We start from the raw sequence: 18897 nt of genomic DNA on the forward strand, positions 1-18897 counted from the left end.
AAAAGCAATATAACATGGTGAATGATTGCTACCTTCCTATTCATCATCAGCAGCTACACTTGCAAAAACTAAAGAACAGAATTATCATAAATTGCGTAGAATTAGTTTTTAAATTGTCTTATGATGCATATAAATTAAGTTCGTATTTCTCGAAGATTATCTGCCCTTTAACCTTGAGGAAGTTTGACATAGAGTGCAGAGAGTAAGTATGCCCATCATATCAACAAAAGAATATATATATTGCAACCTTATATATACGCTACAAGTAAATTACAACGACTTTCATATTAGCTATTCAGTGCACTAATTGTCGTTTTAATCAGCTTCAATCAGTAACGAAAGATACAGACAGCCATATATATCAATAAGACACGCTATTTGCGTGTTCTCTAGCCGTCAACGTTGTTACTACAAGGTGCCCGATAAGTTCAAGTTATTCTCGCCTCAAGTTGCACGCTAACCGAGATTTATTCTTAACTGAAGCTATCTCCAAGCACCTTCACCGTCATAGATACTACGACAGTGGTGTTAGCCGTCGTACTGAAATAAGCACCCATCTGTTTTTGAACGTGAGGAACATATTACAACTCTGTGCATGAATAACAATCACGGAGAAATCGTTGGTGGAGAGGGAGATGATTGCTTAATCGTGCACAGAGACACCTGTCAACATGTTAGATGAAGCCGAGCGATACGGGAAGTGTACTTATCCGAATATTCACGCCAAAGTACCAACGGAGGTAGTGTGATTTTGAGAAATTGGGTTCGTTTTCAGGAGCCAGTCACAAACTCATCCCCGGCCACGTCGCTTTAGGTTTCCCGAAAACACTTCAGGCGAATCCTGCGGGGATTCCTACAGTAATATCACGTCCACAAATTTTTCCCATTCTTGTCAATTTAGTGATCCGTCTCTAATGTCTTCACTTTCGACAGTGGAACTACGGTATTACTTGTTACAGGGAGGCGACATCTAGAGCGATATTTTCCTTTTTTGTGTAAGCACAGACAGAAATTTATTTGACATTAATAGCATTGCAAAATATATTGTTATTAAAATTACGAATTAAGTTATGAATTAAATTTACGAACCATTGGTTCGAAGACACGTAGTATTGATTTTAGCCAGCAATGAGTGTAACTGACACATTCCGCCGATGTTCCCACCCATGGTATATAACACTATAAGTGCTTGCAATGACTGACCGCTTTCAGAGAATGCTGTTTCACATCTCATTATACAGGGTATGTCAAAAAGATTCGCCGGCCGGGGTGGCCGAGCGGTTCTAGGCGCTACAGTCTGGAACCGCGTGACCGCTACGGTCGCAGGTTCGAATCCTTCCTCGGGCATGGGTGTGTGTGATGTCCTTAGGTTAGTTAGGTTTAAGTAGTTCTAAGTTCTAGGGGAATATGACCTCAGAGGTTAAGTCCCATAGTGGTCAGAGCCATTTGAACTATTTTTTTCAAAAAGATTCACTCCATTTAACAAGACTGTCTTCTGCATGAATGAAGATAGAAACATGGGGTAGATTTTAATTTACACACAGGCCCATCAGTTTTTTATTTTCAAAAGAACCATGCGATTTTACGACTGTATGTCTTCTACACTAATGAACGTACAACCTTGTGGTACATTTTGTAGGATCAAACATTCCCTTTACTTTTTACAAATGTTCAGTGTGTCCACTACCGGATGCACGACAAACATTCAAACGTCAGCCAAACTCTTCCATGCTTTTACGCGCATGTCTGCAGTTACTGCATCTTTTGCTGTTGCTGTGTGTCTTCGTGGTCCACCTAAAGTTGTTGGCAAATAGACCACACGAAACACACACCAAACAAATCACATACTGTGACGCAAGGGGACCTTGAAGGCCTATGTGCAGTGCGACGCCCATACGTGCCTTACACTGTAGGAGGTGCATTGCCGTGCTATTGACGAAAGCAACTCCACACAGTTGTAACTAAACTGCACTTGTTGAAATGAGAACGCAAATCGCCTTTTGTTGCTGTGTCATCGCCATCACGACTCAATGCGCATTGGCTAATGAAGGAGCGAGTAGACAGTGATGAACTACACTCAAGCTCATAAATTAAGGATAACTGGAGAATGTGGTGCCACACAATGTGGAACTACATAAAACTGGTGCTAATAGCGTAGGCACATAGGGAACGCATACGACACAGATCTGTAAGTCCACGGTACTGGTGATAAGTTGAGGAAACCGTCCCGAAACACATGTGCTACAAAACGCCACTGTTTCCTGCGCGTGTACCCCGACATCAATATGGGATATGATCACCATGCACATGTACACAGGCCGCACAACGGGTTGGCATACTCTGGATCTGGTGGCCCAGCAGCTGCTGGGGTATAACCTCCCATTCTTGCACCAGTGCCTGTCGGACCTCCTGAAGTGTCATAGGGGTTTGAAGACGTGCAGCGATACCTCGACCGAGAGCATCCCAGATGTGCTCGATGTGGTTTAGGTCGTGGGAACAGGTAGGCCACTCCATTCGCCTGATGTCTTCTGTTTCAAGGTACTCCTCCACCATGGCAGCTCGGTGGGGCCATGCGTTACCATCCATCAGGAGGAAGGTGGGACCCACTGCACCCATGAAAAGGCGGACATTACTGGTGCAACTTTACGTCCCGATACACATGGCCTATTTCAGTTCCTTTGTCAAAGACATGCAGGGGTGTATGTACACCAATGATAATCCCACCCCACACCATCAAACCACGACCTCCATACAGGTCCCTTTCAAGGACATTAAGGGGTTGATATCTGGTTCCTGGTTCACACCAGACGAAAACCCGGCAAGAATCACTGTTCAGACTATACCTGGACTCGTCCATGAACATAATCTGGGACCACTGTTCCTATGATCACGTACTGTGTTCTTGACACCAGGCTCTACGGGCACTCCTGTGACCAGGGGTGAGTGGAATGCACCTTGCACGTCTCCGAGTGGATAAAACATGTCTGTTCAGTTGTCTGTAGACTGTGTGTCTGGAGACAACTGTTCCAGTGGCTGCAGCAAGGTCCTGAGCAAGGATAGCTGCAGTACTCCGTGGCCGTCTGCGGACACTGATGGTAAGATATCGGTCTTCTTGTGGTGTTGTACACTGTGGACGTCCCGTACTGTGGCGCCTGGACTCGTTTCCTGTCTGCTGGAATCGTTGCCATAATCTTGTGACCATACTTTGTGGCACACCTGTTGTGTTTGACCAGCCTACAGTCGCCCTAGTATTCTACCCCTCATAACGTCATCAAAATGTGTTCTTTGAGCCATTTTCAACACACAGTCGCCATTAGCACGTCTGAAAACGTCTGGGCACTTACTCGCTGCACCATAATCTGACATGCACCAACACACATCTGCGTACGTGGACTGCTGCCAGCGCCACCGTGTGACGACCGCAGGTCAAATGCACCGCATGGACATACCCCGAGGTTATTTAAACCCGCAAACTGCCCACCAGAGCGTTGTTTCATCATGTATCAGAATTACACTTAATTCATGAGCATGAGTGTAGCTACGCAACGGCAACCACATCAACCGCCAAATTACATATGGCTGCAAGCTGAACTTTTAGTTTCGATGCGTAAACTAAAATTTACCACACGTTTCTGTCTTCATTCATGTAGAAAGTATAGTTTTCTGGACTCTGATAAATCTTTCTAGGCTTGCTGTGTTAGTAGCGTGAAACAATGTTCCGAGTCCGTTATAGTCTGTGACATCACCGAGGCTAGTTTTCTATTTGTCTGTTTGTAAATGTCCTGCCCGTAATGCCTGTTAAGTCAGATCTTTAGTTCAGCCAAGAAGCAAAAGTCATGAGGTACCACCTAATAAAGTGGTGGACACGCTTTTGCCTGGCGTAGTGCAGCACCTCTACGTGCCATGGACTCAACAAGTCCAGTGCAGAAGTACTGAGTCATGCTGTCTCTATAGTTATCCATAATTCCTGAAGTGTTGCCGGTGGATAATTTGGTGCAGGAACTGACCTCTCGGTTATGCCCCATAAATGTTCTATCTGGGTGGCCAAATCATCCGCTCAAATTGTCCTCAACGTTCTTCAAACCAATCGGGAACAACTGTGGCCCAGTAAGACGGAGCATTGCCATCCATAAAAACTCCATCGTTGTTTTGGAACGTCATGTCCATGAATGGCTGCAAACGGTCTCCAGGTGGCCGAACATAATCATTTACAGTCAATGGCCGTTTCAGTTGGCTCAGAAGATCCAGTCCTTTCCATGTAAACACAGCCTGCACCATAATGGAGCCACCTCCAGCTTGCACTGTGCCTTGTTGACAGCTTGGGTCCATGGCTCCGTAAGATCTGGGCTACACTTGAACTGCATCATTGGCACTTACCAACAGATATCGGTGCTCATCCGACCGGGCCGCGGTTCTCCAGTCGTCTAGGGTCCAACGGATAAGTCACGAGCCCAAGAGAGGCGCTGCAGACGATGTCGTGCTGTTAGCAAAGGCACCCGCGTCGGTCGTCTGCTGCCATAGCCCATTAATGCCAGATTTCGCCGCAGTGTCCTAACAAATACGTTCGTCGTAAGTCTCACATCTGTGGTTATTTCACGCAGTATTGCTTCTCTTCTAGCACTGACAACTCTACTCCAACGGCGCTGCTCTCGGTTGTTAAGTGAAGGCAGTCGGCCACTGCGTTGTCCGCGGTGAGAGGTAATGTCTGAAATTTGGTAGACTCGGCACTCTTGACACTGTAGATCTCGGAATATTGAATTCACTAACGCTATCCGAAACAGATTGTCCCGTGTGTCTAGCTCCAACTACCACGCCGCGTCCAAAGTCTGTTAAGTCCCGTCGTGCAGTCATAATCAATTCAGAAACCTATTCACATGAATCACCTGAATACAAATGACAGCTCCTCCAACGCACTATCTTTTTATACCTTGTGTATGCGAAACTACCTCCATCTGTATATGTGGCTATCGCTATCATGATTTTGCTCATCTCAGCGATCAGCTCCATACCAGGATTGCAGAGAACCACGAGAAAGTACCAAAATCTGTTAACATGATTGGAAAGAAGGAGCATTTTTTTCTTCTTCTAGGCACAGTGCTTGACAGGAACAAACAAAATCTTTTCAGAGACTCTTCATTTGTGCTTGTAAGTTGGTCTGATGACTGTAATTGTGACTTCTTTAAAACATTATAACTCATGTGGACTGAAGTAACTGGAACTGGTATATTAACTGTCGCAGACGATCAATTCATTAGAAACGCATATAACCTCGGATTCGTCAAGTATGTTACAGAAAATCGGTCGTAACTTTTCCGTGGAGCTGTCCTGACATTCGACATTAGTGGAGCAGTGAAACCATAAAAATCCTAAATCAGTATCCCAGAGAGGGATCGGAAACATGCTTCTTCCAGATGCCACGAAACTGTGAAGTCTCTTACTCGGTAGGTGAATAGGTAAGACTCTTACTACGATCATAAATCTCAGAAGTTTAATTCTCAGTCGCTTTTTGAGTTTTCTATACTTATCGCTTCGTTCTTCTCTGTGGATTATTTGTATACGTAAAAACCAAAGCTGATCCATGGTACTGGATCCATCTTAAAGTGTTGTTTCCCCTGTAACTGGCCGAGCAAATTTGTTTAAATGCCGGAGAAAGGCAAGGCCATATCACCACCAACATGACCACGCCTCGTACAACATTACGATACCGAAATTATCTTTGGATCGAGGACAGTTTTACCCTATGTTATGAAGGCAGGTCAAGAAAATCTCTTGTAATTTTGGTTCCCGCGAGCTGTATAAAATGGACTTTTTTATTAAGTGTTTTAGACTCGTCGACAGCGAGATAATGAAGATTAAGTCAACAGCATCCAACGTATTGCTGCAGACACTGCGTTTAAATCTTTGGAATAGTTGTAAACTTACGTGAACGTATTACATGGCCTATGTTGAATGAGATGGAACCTTGGTGCTAGAGCGGAAATTATCCAAATGAATATGAGAAAAGCCATCCGAAATGCTTGTATTAAGCTGCAAAATTTCTTAGTTTAGTAGTGAAAGACTAAGCTATGTCGTAGTTAACAGAACCTTGCCCGATGAAGGTAAAGAGTTTATGGCAAGCACCCATTAATCACGATTTCGAAAGCCCTAACTCAATAAAAATCATTATTCTGCAGCTCTGTTACGTTAGCCCTAAATGATCGAAAATAAATGCATTCCTAGTTCTGGGATGATACTCTGAAACTTTGACAAACACCATGGGTGTATAATTACGCAACACAGCGTGTAAATTATGAAGATAGTGCAAAATGTATTAAATTATTTTCCCACCAATTGCTTTAAGGATCAAATTTTCTTGTATTGTTTTATTTTATTTCCAAGCTAATGTTAATTACCTGCTGAAGGTAACAGTACAGAACAAGTTTCAATTTAAAAAAGCAAGGAACTGTGCCATACGTGAATGTGAACCTCTTTATATTATTTATTGCTGATCCAGTAATGTAGCTCGTTTCTTTACTTAAGTAAAGGAAAATTTGTAAATGCGGTTTTAAAAATTGTGACCGACACAGTAACAGGTATTCCAAATATAAGAATTTCAAAGCATGTAAAACTTCGTTGCAACCGCTCACCCGCTCGCGCAGCGCCGTTAATTGAGGCCCTCAAAGAGAACTCCAAGAGGTGAGTGGTAAGCACTGAGATACCAAGAGTGCCTCTTGAGTCACACGATTCTTCTTTCAAAGCGGAGAGTGCTGCAACGCAGCTTGTTTGTTGGAATGAAACTACCAGGCTTAAAAGCTTACGGGATGAGCCTCGTGATTGTCATCCACTACGCTGACTTCCTCTGACACTTGGAGAAGTTTTGTAAACATTTATGTTTACATTTGTCTAACCATGACGCTCCCATGAGGCAAAATGACAGCTATAGTCCGTAGGTTGTCGTGAATGTATTGTTTAGTGATTTGGGAAGTAACTTTGTATTCGTAATGAGTGGAGGCCTAGCAGTGTACCATGCAAGTACCTGTCGCGTGAGTCAACGATTGTTCGTTTGGTTATTTTGTTGTAATGATACTGACATTTTTTGCTGCCTTTATGTTGTGGAAATTTTTCAGAGCATACAGACGTTCGAGAAACTAACTTAGTACTTCACATTTAGCTTCAGCTTAATATATGCGAGCTTTCTGCCATCGTAAAATAGACATTTACGTCGTTTCATATCTCCGCGACATCTCTCACGTGTTCCAGTGCAATACTCTTCAAAACTGAAACTACAGAATTGCACTTTAACACAATAAATTCAATGATCCTAACCTACACCCGCCAATGCTGCGCGAATCGTTCTTTCAATTTTTGTGGCTAGGGTCTGGCCTGTTTGGTCTGCATCAAAGTTGAACAGTATCCATGTAATACATTATCATACTGCAATTATAACACCCGCTTAAAGAAGCTCTTATTCCTGGCCATGTCACTAATGGACCCATGTGTACTGTCGCACAATTGAGTTCATGTATTTCAGCTATATATGAAAACACCTAGACGCTGTTTTCACGAGATTGATGAATACCGTATCGGATATCCAAAATCAAATTCGAAAGGTTCTGGTTTCCAATCCCAGACAATCCGCCCAGATTTAGATATTTTATAGTTTCCATAGTTCACTAATTGGAAAACTGGAATGGATCTCTTGAAAGTAATACAGCCAATCTTTGTTCCACTGCTGTTGTTTCGAAACATCATCAAAGCGGCTTAAGAAAAACATGGGATTCCATGACACTTACTGAACTCTAAGAGACCTTTTATAAATTACTTCCGGCCGCGTGTGGCCGAGCGGTTCTAGACGCTTCAGTCTGGAACCCCGCGACCGCTACGGTCGCAGGTTCGAATCCTGCCTAGGGTATGGATGTGTGTGATGTCCTTAGGTTAGTTAAGTGTAAGTAATTCTAAGTTCTAGGGGACTGATGACCTCAGATGTTAAGTCTTATAATGCTCAGAGCCATCTGAACCATTTGAACCATAAATTACTTTCATAGAAGAACTGTTCAGCCTAGATCTGAAATGTACATTCTAAGAACACATCAGTTTGATGTTATTCGTTCGGATGTCGTTAAAATTGCTGCTACCTCTGTGACGTGCAGAACCGCTCGGCCACTTCGGCCGGCTGTGACGTGCAGATTAATGTTACACTGTAGTCTCTTCAGGCAAACGGCACGTGATTAAAATTGTGGAGCAGTCACAGGTTGCATTCTAACACATCTTGTACGTCGTAAACACCTACCGTTTCATATATTGCACCCGAATAAACCATAAGCTTAAGACGAAAACGTCGCTATGTCTGACAGCTGAATTTATTCCAAAATTATCTGCAGTACAGGTAATAGATTAGATTAATCATAAGGATATTAATGAGGTGTTGCAAGTACAACACATGTACGTTAACGCCCCTGAAAGCGTTGGTTATTTGCTACAGTTTAATGATACACTGTTACTGTTTTTGGTATTGCATCAGGACCAAAGTGTATACCGACAGGGCCCTGGTTCTTCAGATGAGAAACGATATCTCTTGGTCTAGCTGGTTTATCTTTGAATGTACCTGAATACCTGACCACAGATTTGACGATAACTGTAACACAGCAAACGTACTCCACTTTATGTATGGTATGATTTCGGCGCCGTACACAGCGTGATATACGGAATTAAACACGTGGCCGTTGGGTACTAAATGTGGGTTATTAGACTGTAAGTTAAATCTGTGATTTTGTTTCATTTTATGTTGGTGTAACATATTTTAATTTCCCACAGTTCTGATGATGCTCGAGTGTGACAAGCGAAACATGCCAATAACGGAAATCTGTATGCGACTTGTTGCTGCTCCACAATTTTAATTCATAACGGCCGCTGTTCGCCCTGCCGGCGATGCCTGAGCTCGCTCAAACAAGATTATATTTTAATTAACTACCTACGAGGGGCATTCAATAAGTAACGCCACACTTTTTTTTATCGACAAGTTTCGGTTGAAAAAATAAATAATTTTTCGTGGGACATCGTGGATTATTCTCCGTCCAGTCCCTTTAATGAAGTTCCGATAGATGGCGTCTCTATACGTAGCCTTCAAAATGGCGTCTGTAACGGAAGTGCGTTCCAAGCAGAGAGCTCTCATTGAGTTTTTTTCGGCTGAAAACCAGAGATTGCAGAGTTCATACGCGGTTTGGAGAATGTCTACAGAGACCTGGTAATGTGAGTCGTTGCGAGAGGCATCTGTCATCATTCCAACAAGGTCACGCAAACCTGTCCAATCTCCAACGTGCCGGGTGGCCATGCACAGCTGTGACTCCTGCGCTGTTATGCGGACACTCTCATTCGAGGTGATCCTAGAATCAGAATCTGCACAACTGGACGTCTCTTTTGGTAAAGCTGACACACTCATCTACCAATTGGGGTACCCAAAGATGTGCGCCCGCTGCCTTCTTCGCTGCATAACGGAAAATTAGAAAGAGCAACGGAAGACCGTCTGTGCGGATTGCTTGCGCGTTACGCGGCTGATCGTGACAATTTTCTGCTGAACATCATCATGTGCTATGAAACATGGTTCATAATTTCGAACCAGAAATAAAACCGCAAGCCGGCCGGAGTGGCCGAGCGGTTCTAGGCGCTACAGTCTGGAGCCGCGCGACCGCTACGGTCGCAGGTTCGAATCCTGCCTCGGGCATGGATGTGTGTGTGGTCCTTAGGTTAGTTAGGTTTAAGTAGTTCTAAGTTCTAGGGGACTGATGACTTCAGCAGTTAAGCCCCATAGCGCTCAGAGCCATTTGAACCATTTGAACCAAAGCTGCAATCCATGGAGTGACGCCACATCACCTGTCCTCCGAAGCAAAAGTTGAAAACCGCGCCCTCAGGCGGTAAAGTCGTGGCGACCTTCTTCTGGGACACTGAAGGGGTTATTCTGTTTGACGCCCTTCCGCATGGTGCAACGATCAACTCGGAAATGTAATGTGCTGCCATCAAGAAATTGAAGAAACGACTTTAGCGTATTCGCTGTCACAAAAGTGGAAACAAGCTTCTCCTTCATGACAACGCAAAGCCAGACACAAGTCTGCACACCCGAAAGGAGCTCGCAAAACATTACTCGACTGTTCTTCCTCATCCACCCGAGAGCTTGGATCTCGCCCCTTCCGATTTCCATCTGGTTGTCCCAAGGAAGGATGCACTCCGAGGAAAGCAGTACGTGGATGACTGGATGACGGGGAGGTTATTGACGAAGCAAGACGTTGGCCCCGACATGTACTAGTAGAGTGGTACCAGGCGGGCATAAAGGCCCTCCTAGTAAGGTGGCGTGAGGCCGTCACATTGAACGGAGGCTTTGTTGAAAACTAGGGTTTTATAGCCAAGAGAATATGAAATAATACGGTGTACTGGAATTCCAAATAAATCCAGCCTGCTTACAGAAAAAAGTGTTGCATTAGTTTTAGATCTTTGGTGGATATAAGACAGAAAGGCATTACAAGATTCTGTGTCATGGTTACGTCTTTCGGAGCTACAAAGAAAATAAACATCAGCTTTTCGGGTGACTGTCAGTATGTTACACTGCCAATTGAATACATTGATTAAGAACATATTTAGAACTTTCTAATTGAAAGAGCTCTGAAGTAGAACAAGAAGAAGAAGAAGTGACATACCGCTAATATGTAAAATATTACAGCGAATGCGAATAAGTAAGTGGTTCACAAGCTTATGTCAGGTAAGCGGGTTCACTCGTACTCGTTCATCAAATACTAGCGATTTTCACATAAGTAATGGTCGTAGATATTATTGTCCATGAACAGTCGTGAAATGTTTACTGACAGAACTGCGCTGCAAGCGTTCAGCATGCCATAAGCGAGCTGTATCCCAGATCATTCACAACCCTTCATTGTGTGTATGGATATGATAATTCTCGGCTTTCCGACCTTTATGTAAATATTGATGCTCTTGCTACTATAAAAACATGCATCTGTGATTTGAAACCAATTTTTTATGAGAAAACTAAAAATCATGCAGATTCATTGTAAAGACGACAGTATTTTCATTGTACAGCTTTGACATCTTGTAAAGAAATATTTGGTTTCGTAATCTACGAATTGCCTAATGAGGTCTTCTCGACCGTTGTTGCAGCTGTATGTGATAGTTGCTTTTAAAAGTACATATTTGAAGATTCTGTGCCAAATACAAAAGGTGTTCAGAGAAGTGAACGAAAACAAGGAGCATTCCTTCAATCATTCATTCATCCATTCATTGAATTCAGATTATCTTATGAAACACTGAAAAGAAAACGCTTAGAGACAATCGGAAGAACGGTGGAATACGCGTATTATACTAAAAATAGAAATATCCTTACACAATATATGTTATGTGATTTGCCACTATCAAATGGTAGGTCTTTTTACACCAACACCCAAATAGGTTTTGGTATTGTCCCTTCCATTGTCTCTTGGTAACCATCTACCTTCCAAGAACAGCTTCTCCCAATTTGAACTGCTTACCGGAGAAGCCAGTGTAAATTTCTTGAACACTTTTAACAAGTTTGTGAGAATAATAGTTAGCCCGAAGCAAGTATTATTGTTGCATTAACTAACAGAAAATGGTGCGTACAGCCATCTGGTCAACCAAGAATGGCGTTTTATTTCTTGCTGCGGCCGTTGTTTTGGAGCTGCCCTGGAGTACCCTCTACTTCAGTGATAGCTTGCAAATTTCGCCCCTTTCAATTCTAATATGTGGACTTCATCCAGGGCTGTCGACCTTTCTGACTAACACTGAGCCGGCCTCTGTGACCGAGCGGTTCTAGGCACTTCAGTCTGGAACCGCGCGACCGCTACGGTCGCAGGTTCGAATCCTGCCTCGGGCATGGATGTGTGTGATGTCCTTAGGTTAGTTAGGTTTAATTAGTTCTAAGTTCTAGGCGACTGATGACCTCAGAAGTTAAGTCGCATAGTGCTCAGAGACATTTGAACCATTTGAACTCATTTTGATTTCCTTGCTTTCAGAGAAAACTGGAGAGAACGTCAGCCTTATGTATCAAATTGATAATTTGTTTTTCTTTTACCCACACAGGATTCAGTACATTATGTGCTACTCTCCTATTCACACGTTTATTTTGTGTAAATAATTTCTGTGACATGATAAGGGAAATAAGAGCTATTACTGAGGCGTTCAGACAGCCGTTTTTCCCTCGCGCGATCCGTGAATGGAACAGAGGAAGGGAATATGACTTTGGCGCGAATTGTGCCCTCCGCCACACACCGCTTGGTGGCTAGCGGAGTATATATGTAGATGTAGATGTAGATGACAACTTACGGAGCTCACATCGATTCGACTTAAAGTTATTTCTATATAAACTGAGGTGATGATTTGACGTTAATTCATATTAATTTATAATACGCATTTATTTATGCTGTATCAAAAATTAGACCTACGGTACTATTTTGGAAACTGAGACAGTTACACCATTATACTCTGAAGAGCCAAAGAAATTGGTACACCTTCCTAATGACAACTAGGGCCCTCGCGAGCATACAGAAGTGCCGCAACATGACGTGATATGGACTCGACTAATGTCTGAAGTAGTGCCGGAGGGAACTGACACCATGAATCTTGCAGGGCTGTCGATAAATCCGTGAGAATATGAGGGGATGGAGATTCTTTTGAACAGCACGTCGCAAGGCATACCAGATATGCTCAATAATGTTCATGTCTGGGGAGTCTAGTGGCCAGCGGAGGTATTTTAACTCAGAAATGTGTTCCTGGAGCCACTATGTAGCAATTCTGGACGTGTGGGCTGTCGCATTGTCCTGCTGGAATTGCCCAATTCCGTCGGATTACACAGTGGACATGAATTACTGCAGGTGATCTGACAGGACGCTTACGTACGTGTCACCTGTCGGAGTCGTATGTAGACGTATCAGGGGTCCCATATCACTTCAACTGCACACTCCCCACACCATTACAGAGCCTCCAGCAGCTTGAACAGTCCCCTGCTGAGATATAGGGTCCATGGATTCATGAGGTTGTCTCCATAGCCGTACACGTCCATCCGCTCAACACACTTTGAAACAAGACTCGTCCGACCAAGCAACATATTTCCTGTCATCAACAGTCCAATCTCGGTGTTGACAGGTCTAGGTGAGGCGTAAAGCTTTGTGCCGTGCATTGATCAAGGGTACACGAGTGGGGCTTAGGCTTCGAAAGCCCATATCGATAATGTTTCGTTGAATGGTTCGCACGCTGACACTTGCTGATGGCCCAGAATTGAAATCTGCAGCAATTTGCGTAAGGATTTGCACTTCTGTCACGTTGAACGATTCTCTTCAGTCGCCGTTGGTCTCGTTCTTGCAGGATTTTTTTCCGGCAGCAGCGATGTCGGAGATTTGATGTTTTACCGGATTCCTGATATTAAACGTACACTCGGTAAACGGTCGTACGGAAAAATCCCCACCTCATTGGTGCTTCGGAGATGCTGTGTCCCATCGCTCGTGCGCCGATTATAATACCACTTTCAAACTCACTTACCTCTTGATAACCTGCCTGTTTACATATCTCTGTATTTGAATACGCATGCCTATATCAGTTTCTTTGGAGCTTCAATGTATTTACGTCACATAACTCTATCACTTATTTTGTTGTGATAGTGACATTCGTGACATTGCAGTGCAATTAAGCGGCTGGGGTGGATGAAGTTAAGTCGGAACTCATCAAATACAGTGGAATGTCAGGTCTTCAATGGCTACACAGGATAATTGAAATGGCCTGGGAGTCGGGTCAGGTTCCATCAGACTGGACGAAAGCAGTAATCACACCAATCTTTAAACATGGAAACAGAAAAGATTGTAACAACTACAGAGGTATCTCTTTAATTAGCGTTGTGGGTAAAATCTTCTCAGGTATTGTTGAGAGGAAAGTGCGAGTATTAGTTGAGGACCAATTGGATGAAAATCAGTGTGGGTTTAGGCCTCTTAGAGGTTGTCAGGACCAGATCTTTAGCTTACGGCAAATAATGGAGAAGTGGTATGAGTGGAAGAGGGAATTGTATTTATGCTTTATAGATCTAGAAAAGGCATATGACCGGGTTCCTAGGAGGAAGTTATTGTCTGTTCTACAAGATTATGGAATAGGAGGCAAACTTTTGCAAGCAATTAAAGGTCTTTACATGGATAGTCAGGCAGCAGTTAGAGTTGACGGTAAATTGAGTTCATGGTTCAGAGTAGTTTCAGGGGTAAGACAAGGCTGCAACCTGTCTCCACTGTTGTTCATATTATTTATGGATCATATGTTGAAAACAATAGACTGGCTGGGTGAGATTAAGATATGTGAACACAAAATAAGCAGTCTTGCATATGCGGATGACTTAGTTGTGATGGCAGATTCGATTGAAAGTTTGCAAAGTAATATTTCAGAGCTAGATCAGAAATGTAAGGACTATGGTATGAAGATTAGCATCTCCAAAACGAAAGTAATGTCAGTGGGAAAGAAATATAAACGGATTGAGTGCCAAATAGGAGGAATAAAGTTAGAACAGGTGGACGGTTTCAAGTACTTAGGATGCATATTCTCACAGGATGGCAACATAGTGAAAGAACTGGAAGCGAGGTGTAGCAAAGCTAATGCAGTGAGCGCTCAGCTACGATCTACTCTCTTCTGCAAGAAGGAAGTCAGTACCAAGACTAAGTTATCTGTGCACCGTTCGATCTTTCGACCAACTTTGTTGTATGGGAGCGAAAGCTGGGTGGATTCAGGTTACCTTATCAACAAGGTTGAGGTTACGGATATGAAAGTAGCTGGGATGATTGCAGGTACTAGTAGATGGGAACAATGGCAGGAGGGTGTCCACAATGAGGAAATCAAAGAAAAACTGGGAATGAACTCTATAGATGTAGCAGTCAGGGCGAACAGGCTTAGATGGTGGGGTCATGTTACACGCATGGGAGAAGCAAGGTTACCCAAGAGACTCATGGATTCAGCAGTAGAGGGTAGGAGGAGTCCGGGCAGACCGAGGAGAAGGTACCTGGATTCGGTTAAGAATGATTTTGAAGTAATAGGTTTAACATCAGAAGAGGCACCAATGTTAGCACTGAATAGGGGATCATGGAGGAACTGTATAAGGGGGGCTATGCTCCAGACAGAACGCTGAAAGGCATAATCAGTCTTAAATGATGATGATGATGATGATGATGATGAGTGACATTCGTATATTTACACCTTGTTGTCGGTAAAAAACATGAGTTTTCTCTTCTATTTCAGTTTAAAAACTTGACACAACCTGCCTCCATAGCCGATGTCGCATATGCATGCTTGTATGACGGCACACGACTCGAAGGTAGGCTGCTTGAATGATGCTGGTGGAATAAGATTTCTGCGCCAGTATTTGGCTTGCAAGAAGATGAGAGATGATGGTGCATAGATCCTGATCACCAGCCTTTTCGCCACTGTTTTGGATTAGATTCCAAATCTCTCCTTATTGTCCTACGGAGTGGGGACATGAGACTTTGCCAGATGGGACCGTTTAGCCCGGCGTCCCCATTGATGGTATTCGATGATGATGATGATTGGTTTGTGGAGCGCTCCACTGCGCGGTTATCAGCCCCCGTACAAGTCCCTAACCCTTGCTCAATCCAAACTCGCCACTTTCATGAATGGTGATGAAATAATGAGGACAACACAAACACCCAGTCATCTCGAGGCAGGTGAATATCCCTGACCCCACCGGGAATCGACCCCGTGCTCGGGAAGCGAGAACGCGACTGTCAGACCACGAGCTGCGGACATGGTATTCGAGTGATTAGACTGTGTTCCTGCATTGGGTTTCACCCTCTCCTTTCTTTCATCATCATACAACATTATACAGACAGTCATTGCTGTCAGCTACAGTCAGCAAATGCAATTAAGAAACAACTCTCAAACGTCCCATGGATAGGTGCCGTATTTGCCGAGGAAGAAAACCCTTACCGATTGGGCAACTGAACAACCCGTTGGGTTCACACACATTACAGTGTCATATGAAACTTTCTTTTTTTCTGCGGAACTTACAGCTGTCTCATCAGCTGCAGTTTCCCGTCGAAGAATTCATCGAATTCTCAAAGCAATTAGGCTGTATACCAGGTGTTCGGCTGCGAGTGTGTATCACTTTTGGTATTAAAGAGCCGAGAATGTATGTGGCTAATTCAGTAACTTCAGTGTTGAACCACATATGAAGGGAGTAGTGCACTCTTTACAGATGAATTCCACATCAGGCCTCAGAATGATTCTAGTCTTTCACTCGGCCGGAGGCAGTGGCTCTGAGCACTATGGGACTTAACTTCTGAGGTCATCAGTCCCCTAGGACTTAGAACTACTGAAACATAACTAACCTAAGGACATCACACACATCCATGCCCGAGGCAGGATTCGAACCTGCGACCGTAGCGGTCACACGGTTCCAGACTGTAGCGCCTAGAACCGCTCGGCCACCCCGGCCGGCCCCCGGAGGCAGTGATAGACAATAAAACTACAACATCAGGGAAAGAATCCATTTGGTCTTGGTAGGACATAGGAGAAGCATCAAGGTGGATGGAAATGCGGAGCTTAACGTCTCCCCTTGTGGTCGATATAATACACAAAATACGCAGAGGTAAAAAGATGAAGTACTGCAGTTACACTCTTCATCCTCCTGTTCTTTTTTTTCCTCTTCTTCTCTTTTTTCTTTTTCTTTGCCTGTTTCCCCGTTTCTCTACAAGGTCGGCATTGTTATATGGGTTTTCGCAATGCTAGTGGCAGTTAGTGACTGGGTATCCTTAATGACGCCACTATTTCCCCGGTACGAAATCTGTGTACTCCATCTGTCAGAGTCTAGAGAAAATCTCATTCTCAAATATGAGATAGTTTCCAAACTGTTAGTGCAGCGTGACGTGGGTAGCGGCTCGGTTCTTACTTTGTTGGTAGTGGGAAACTGCCTGAAAACCACATGCAGACTGGCCGGCTCACCACGCCTCGTCGTTAATCCGCGAGATGGATTCGACTGAGGGCAGGTCCGTGTCCTCGAATCTTGGAAGTGGCACGTTAACGCGCTCGGTTATTGGAGAGGGTGTAATGAAGTTACATTGCCTGTCAAAAACATTCATAAGGAGAGAAGGAAACAAAATGAAAGTCACGGGTTAACGGTATCTGATTTTATTTCAGTGACTACAACATCGATTCAAATTTACAAAGAACTTTGCAGTATGAGCCCATTTATAAGTATGACGCTGCAACCCACTGACCTGGGTACATGAACAGAGCCCTTGTATCATCTCTTGAAGCAAGCTGACCCACAGCTATTACAGCTAGTCCCTGGTATCGTTTTTACTGGCACAAGGACGGAGTTAACGCCCGACCATTTACTACAGTCCCACAAGATCTGGTTACCTTGGTTGCCACGGGAGTACCTCAACATCACCCAGACAGCTCACAGACAACACATGTCATGTGTGGACTAGCACTGTCCTGTCGAAAAATGGCCCCACGGTACTGTGGCATGAGGCGTAGCACATGAGCACACAGGATCTCTGTGACGTACCATTTTTTTGCCAGAGTTCGCTTCATCACTACCACCCATGATCTGAAGTCATGATGAAGCTACGAGTAACAGCGCTGTACCTCTCTAAAACATTGGAAAAATGGGACCTCTTCGCAGATCGCTGCCATTCTCGCCAACGATGGTCATCCAGGGTAACGGAGAGTTGCGATTCATCGATGAACACAGTGCGATGTCATTTGTCAGCAGTCTAGAACTCCCGGTCACGGCACAACTACAAACACAGGCGTTTGTGTTGTGGTGTAAGTGGTAATTTACACGTGGGACAGCAGTTTCCCAGTTCAGTTGATGCTAGTATCCGACCTATGGTATGGGCTGACACAAGATGTTACAGTCAGTCTATTAGTTGTTCTCGAATCGCAGATGCAGATGTGAAGTGTTTACAATGTGCTTGGTACACAATATGGGGATCCTCCTATGCAGTGGTCGGACATGGTCGACCATTACCTTGACGACGACTATGTTTGTCCAACAATGGGCAGTTGTCACATCCGAATGTCACACAATCTGGATACTGCACAACTCGATCGGCCCACCCAATGGAGACTCACAGTGAGGCCAATTCAAACACTGTTGGGTGCTGATAACGGTGACTCACACGAGTACGCAGTATCTCTGTGCCCTTCACAGTGAACACCAAACATCTGACGCTGTCCACGCCCCTTATAAACCCTACCAGGCCTGGCAGCAACATTAAATACGAACAACACTAATTAATTCAGATGGCCATTCTATCTGTCACATGTATGCTGTGTTATGCTATGTACAGAGAGAATATCGTAGCTGGCGTTGTTGCAGAGGGCGAGGCCGGCAACTGGGGAGCGTGGAGCGCATGGTCAGCCTGCTCCGCGACGTGCGCCGGCTCGCGCAACCGCTACCGCATCTGTGACAACCCGCCGCCCAGATACGGCGCCAAGTTCTGCCAGGTAAGCCAACATCTCATTCCTCGCCACACACTCTTCAACAGTTTAGTTAGGGACACCTCCTTAGTGGCGTGTCACCACTTCACAAGATACATGAAATGTGGGGGTGTAACACATCATCGCAACCAAGTTGTGGGTTCGTCCTCTTGGCTGTTAGGGAGATGAGGGTCAGCATTCTGTATCCGGAGGATCTGAGCTTTGTGCAGCCCAGATCTGAGGGATATGTCTTTCCCTTGAAACTTCCTGGCAGATTAAAACTGTGTGCCTGACCGAGACTCGAACTCTGGATCTTTGCCTTTCGCGGGCAAGTGCTCTACCATCTGAGCTACCGAAGCACGACTCACGCCCGGTCCTCACAGCTTTACTTCTGCCAGTATCTCGTTTCCTACCTTCCAAACTTTACAG

The 18897-nt window shown here is 44.3% G+C and overlaps 1 protein-coding gene across 1 annotated transcript in view; it reads left to right on the top strand.

Annotated features, from left to right (window-relative positions):
• The window catches only part of LOC126184472 (uncharacterized), a gene marked incomplete at its 5' end in the record, with an annotated part of 580042 nt that overhangs the window by 308329 nt on the left and 252816 nt on the right, over positions 1-18897 (top strand). Inside the window, one exon of the mRNA XM_049926864.1 lies at positions 18368-18495. Coding sequence (XP_049782821.1) covers positions 18368-18495 — 128 coding nt within the window. The remainder of the gene's footprint in view (positions 1-18367; positions 18496-18897) is intronic.

The sequence above is a fragment of the Schistocerca cancellata genome, chromosome 4, assembly GCF_023864275.1.
Source record: "Schistocerca cancellata isolate TAMUIC-IGC-003103 chromosome 4, iqSchCanc2.1, whole genome shotgun sequence".
NCBI classification, from domain to species: domain Eukaryota; kingdom Metazoa; phylum Arthropoda; class Insecta; order Orthoptera; family Acrididae; genus Schistocerca; species Schistocerca cancellata.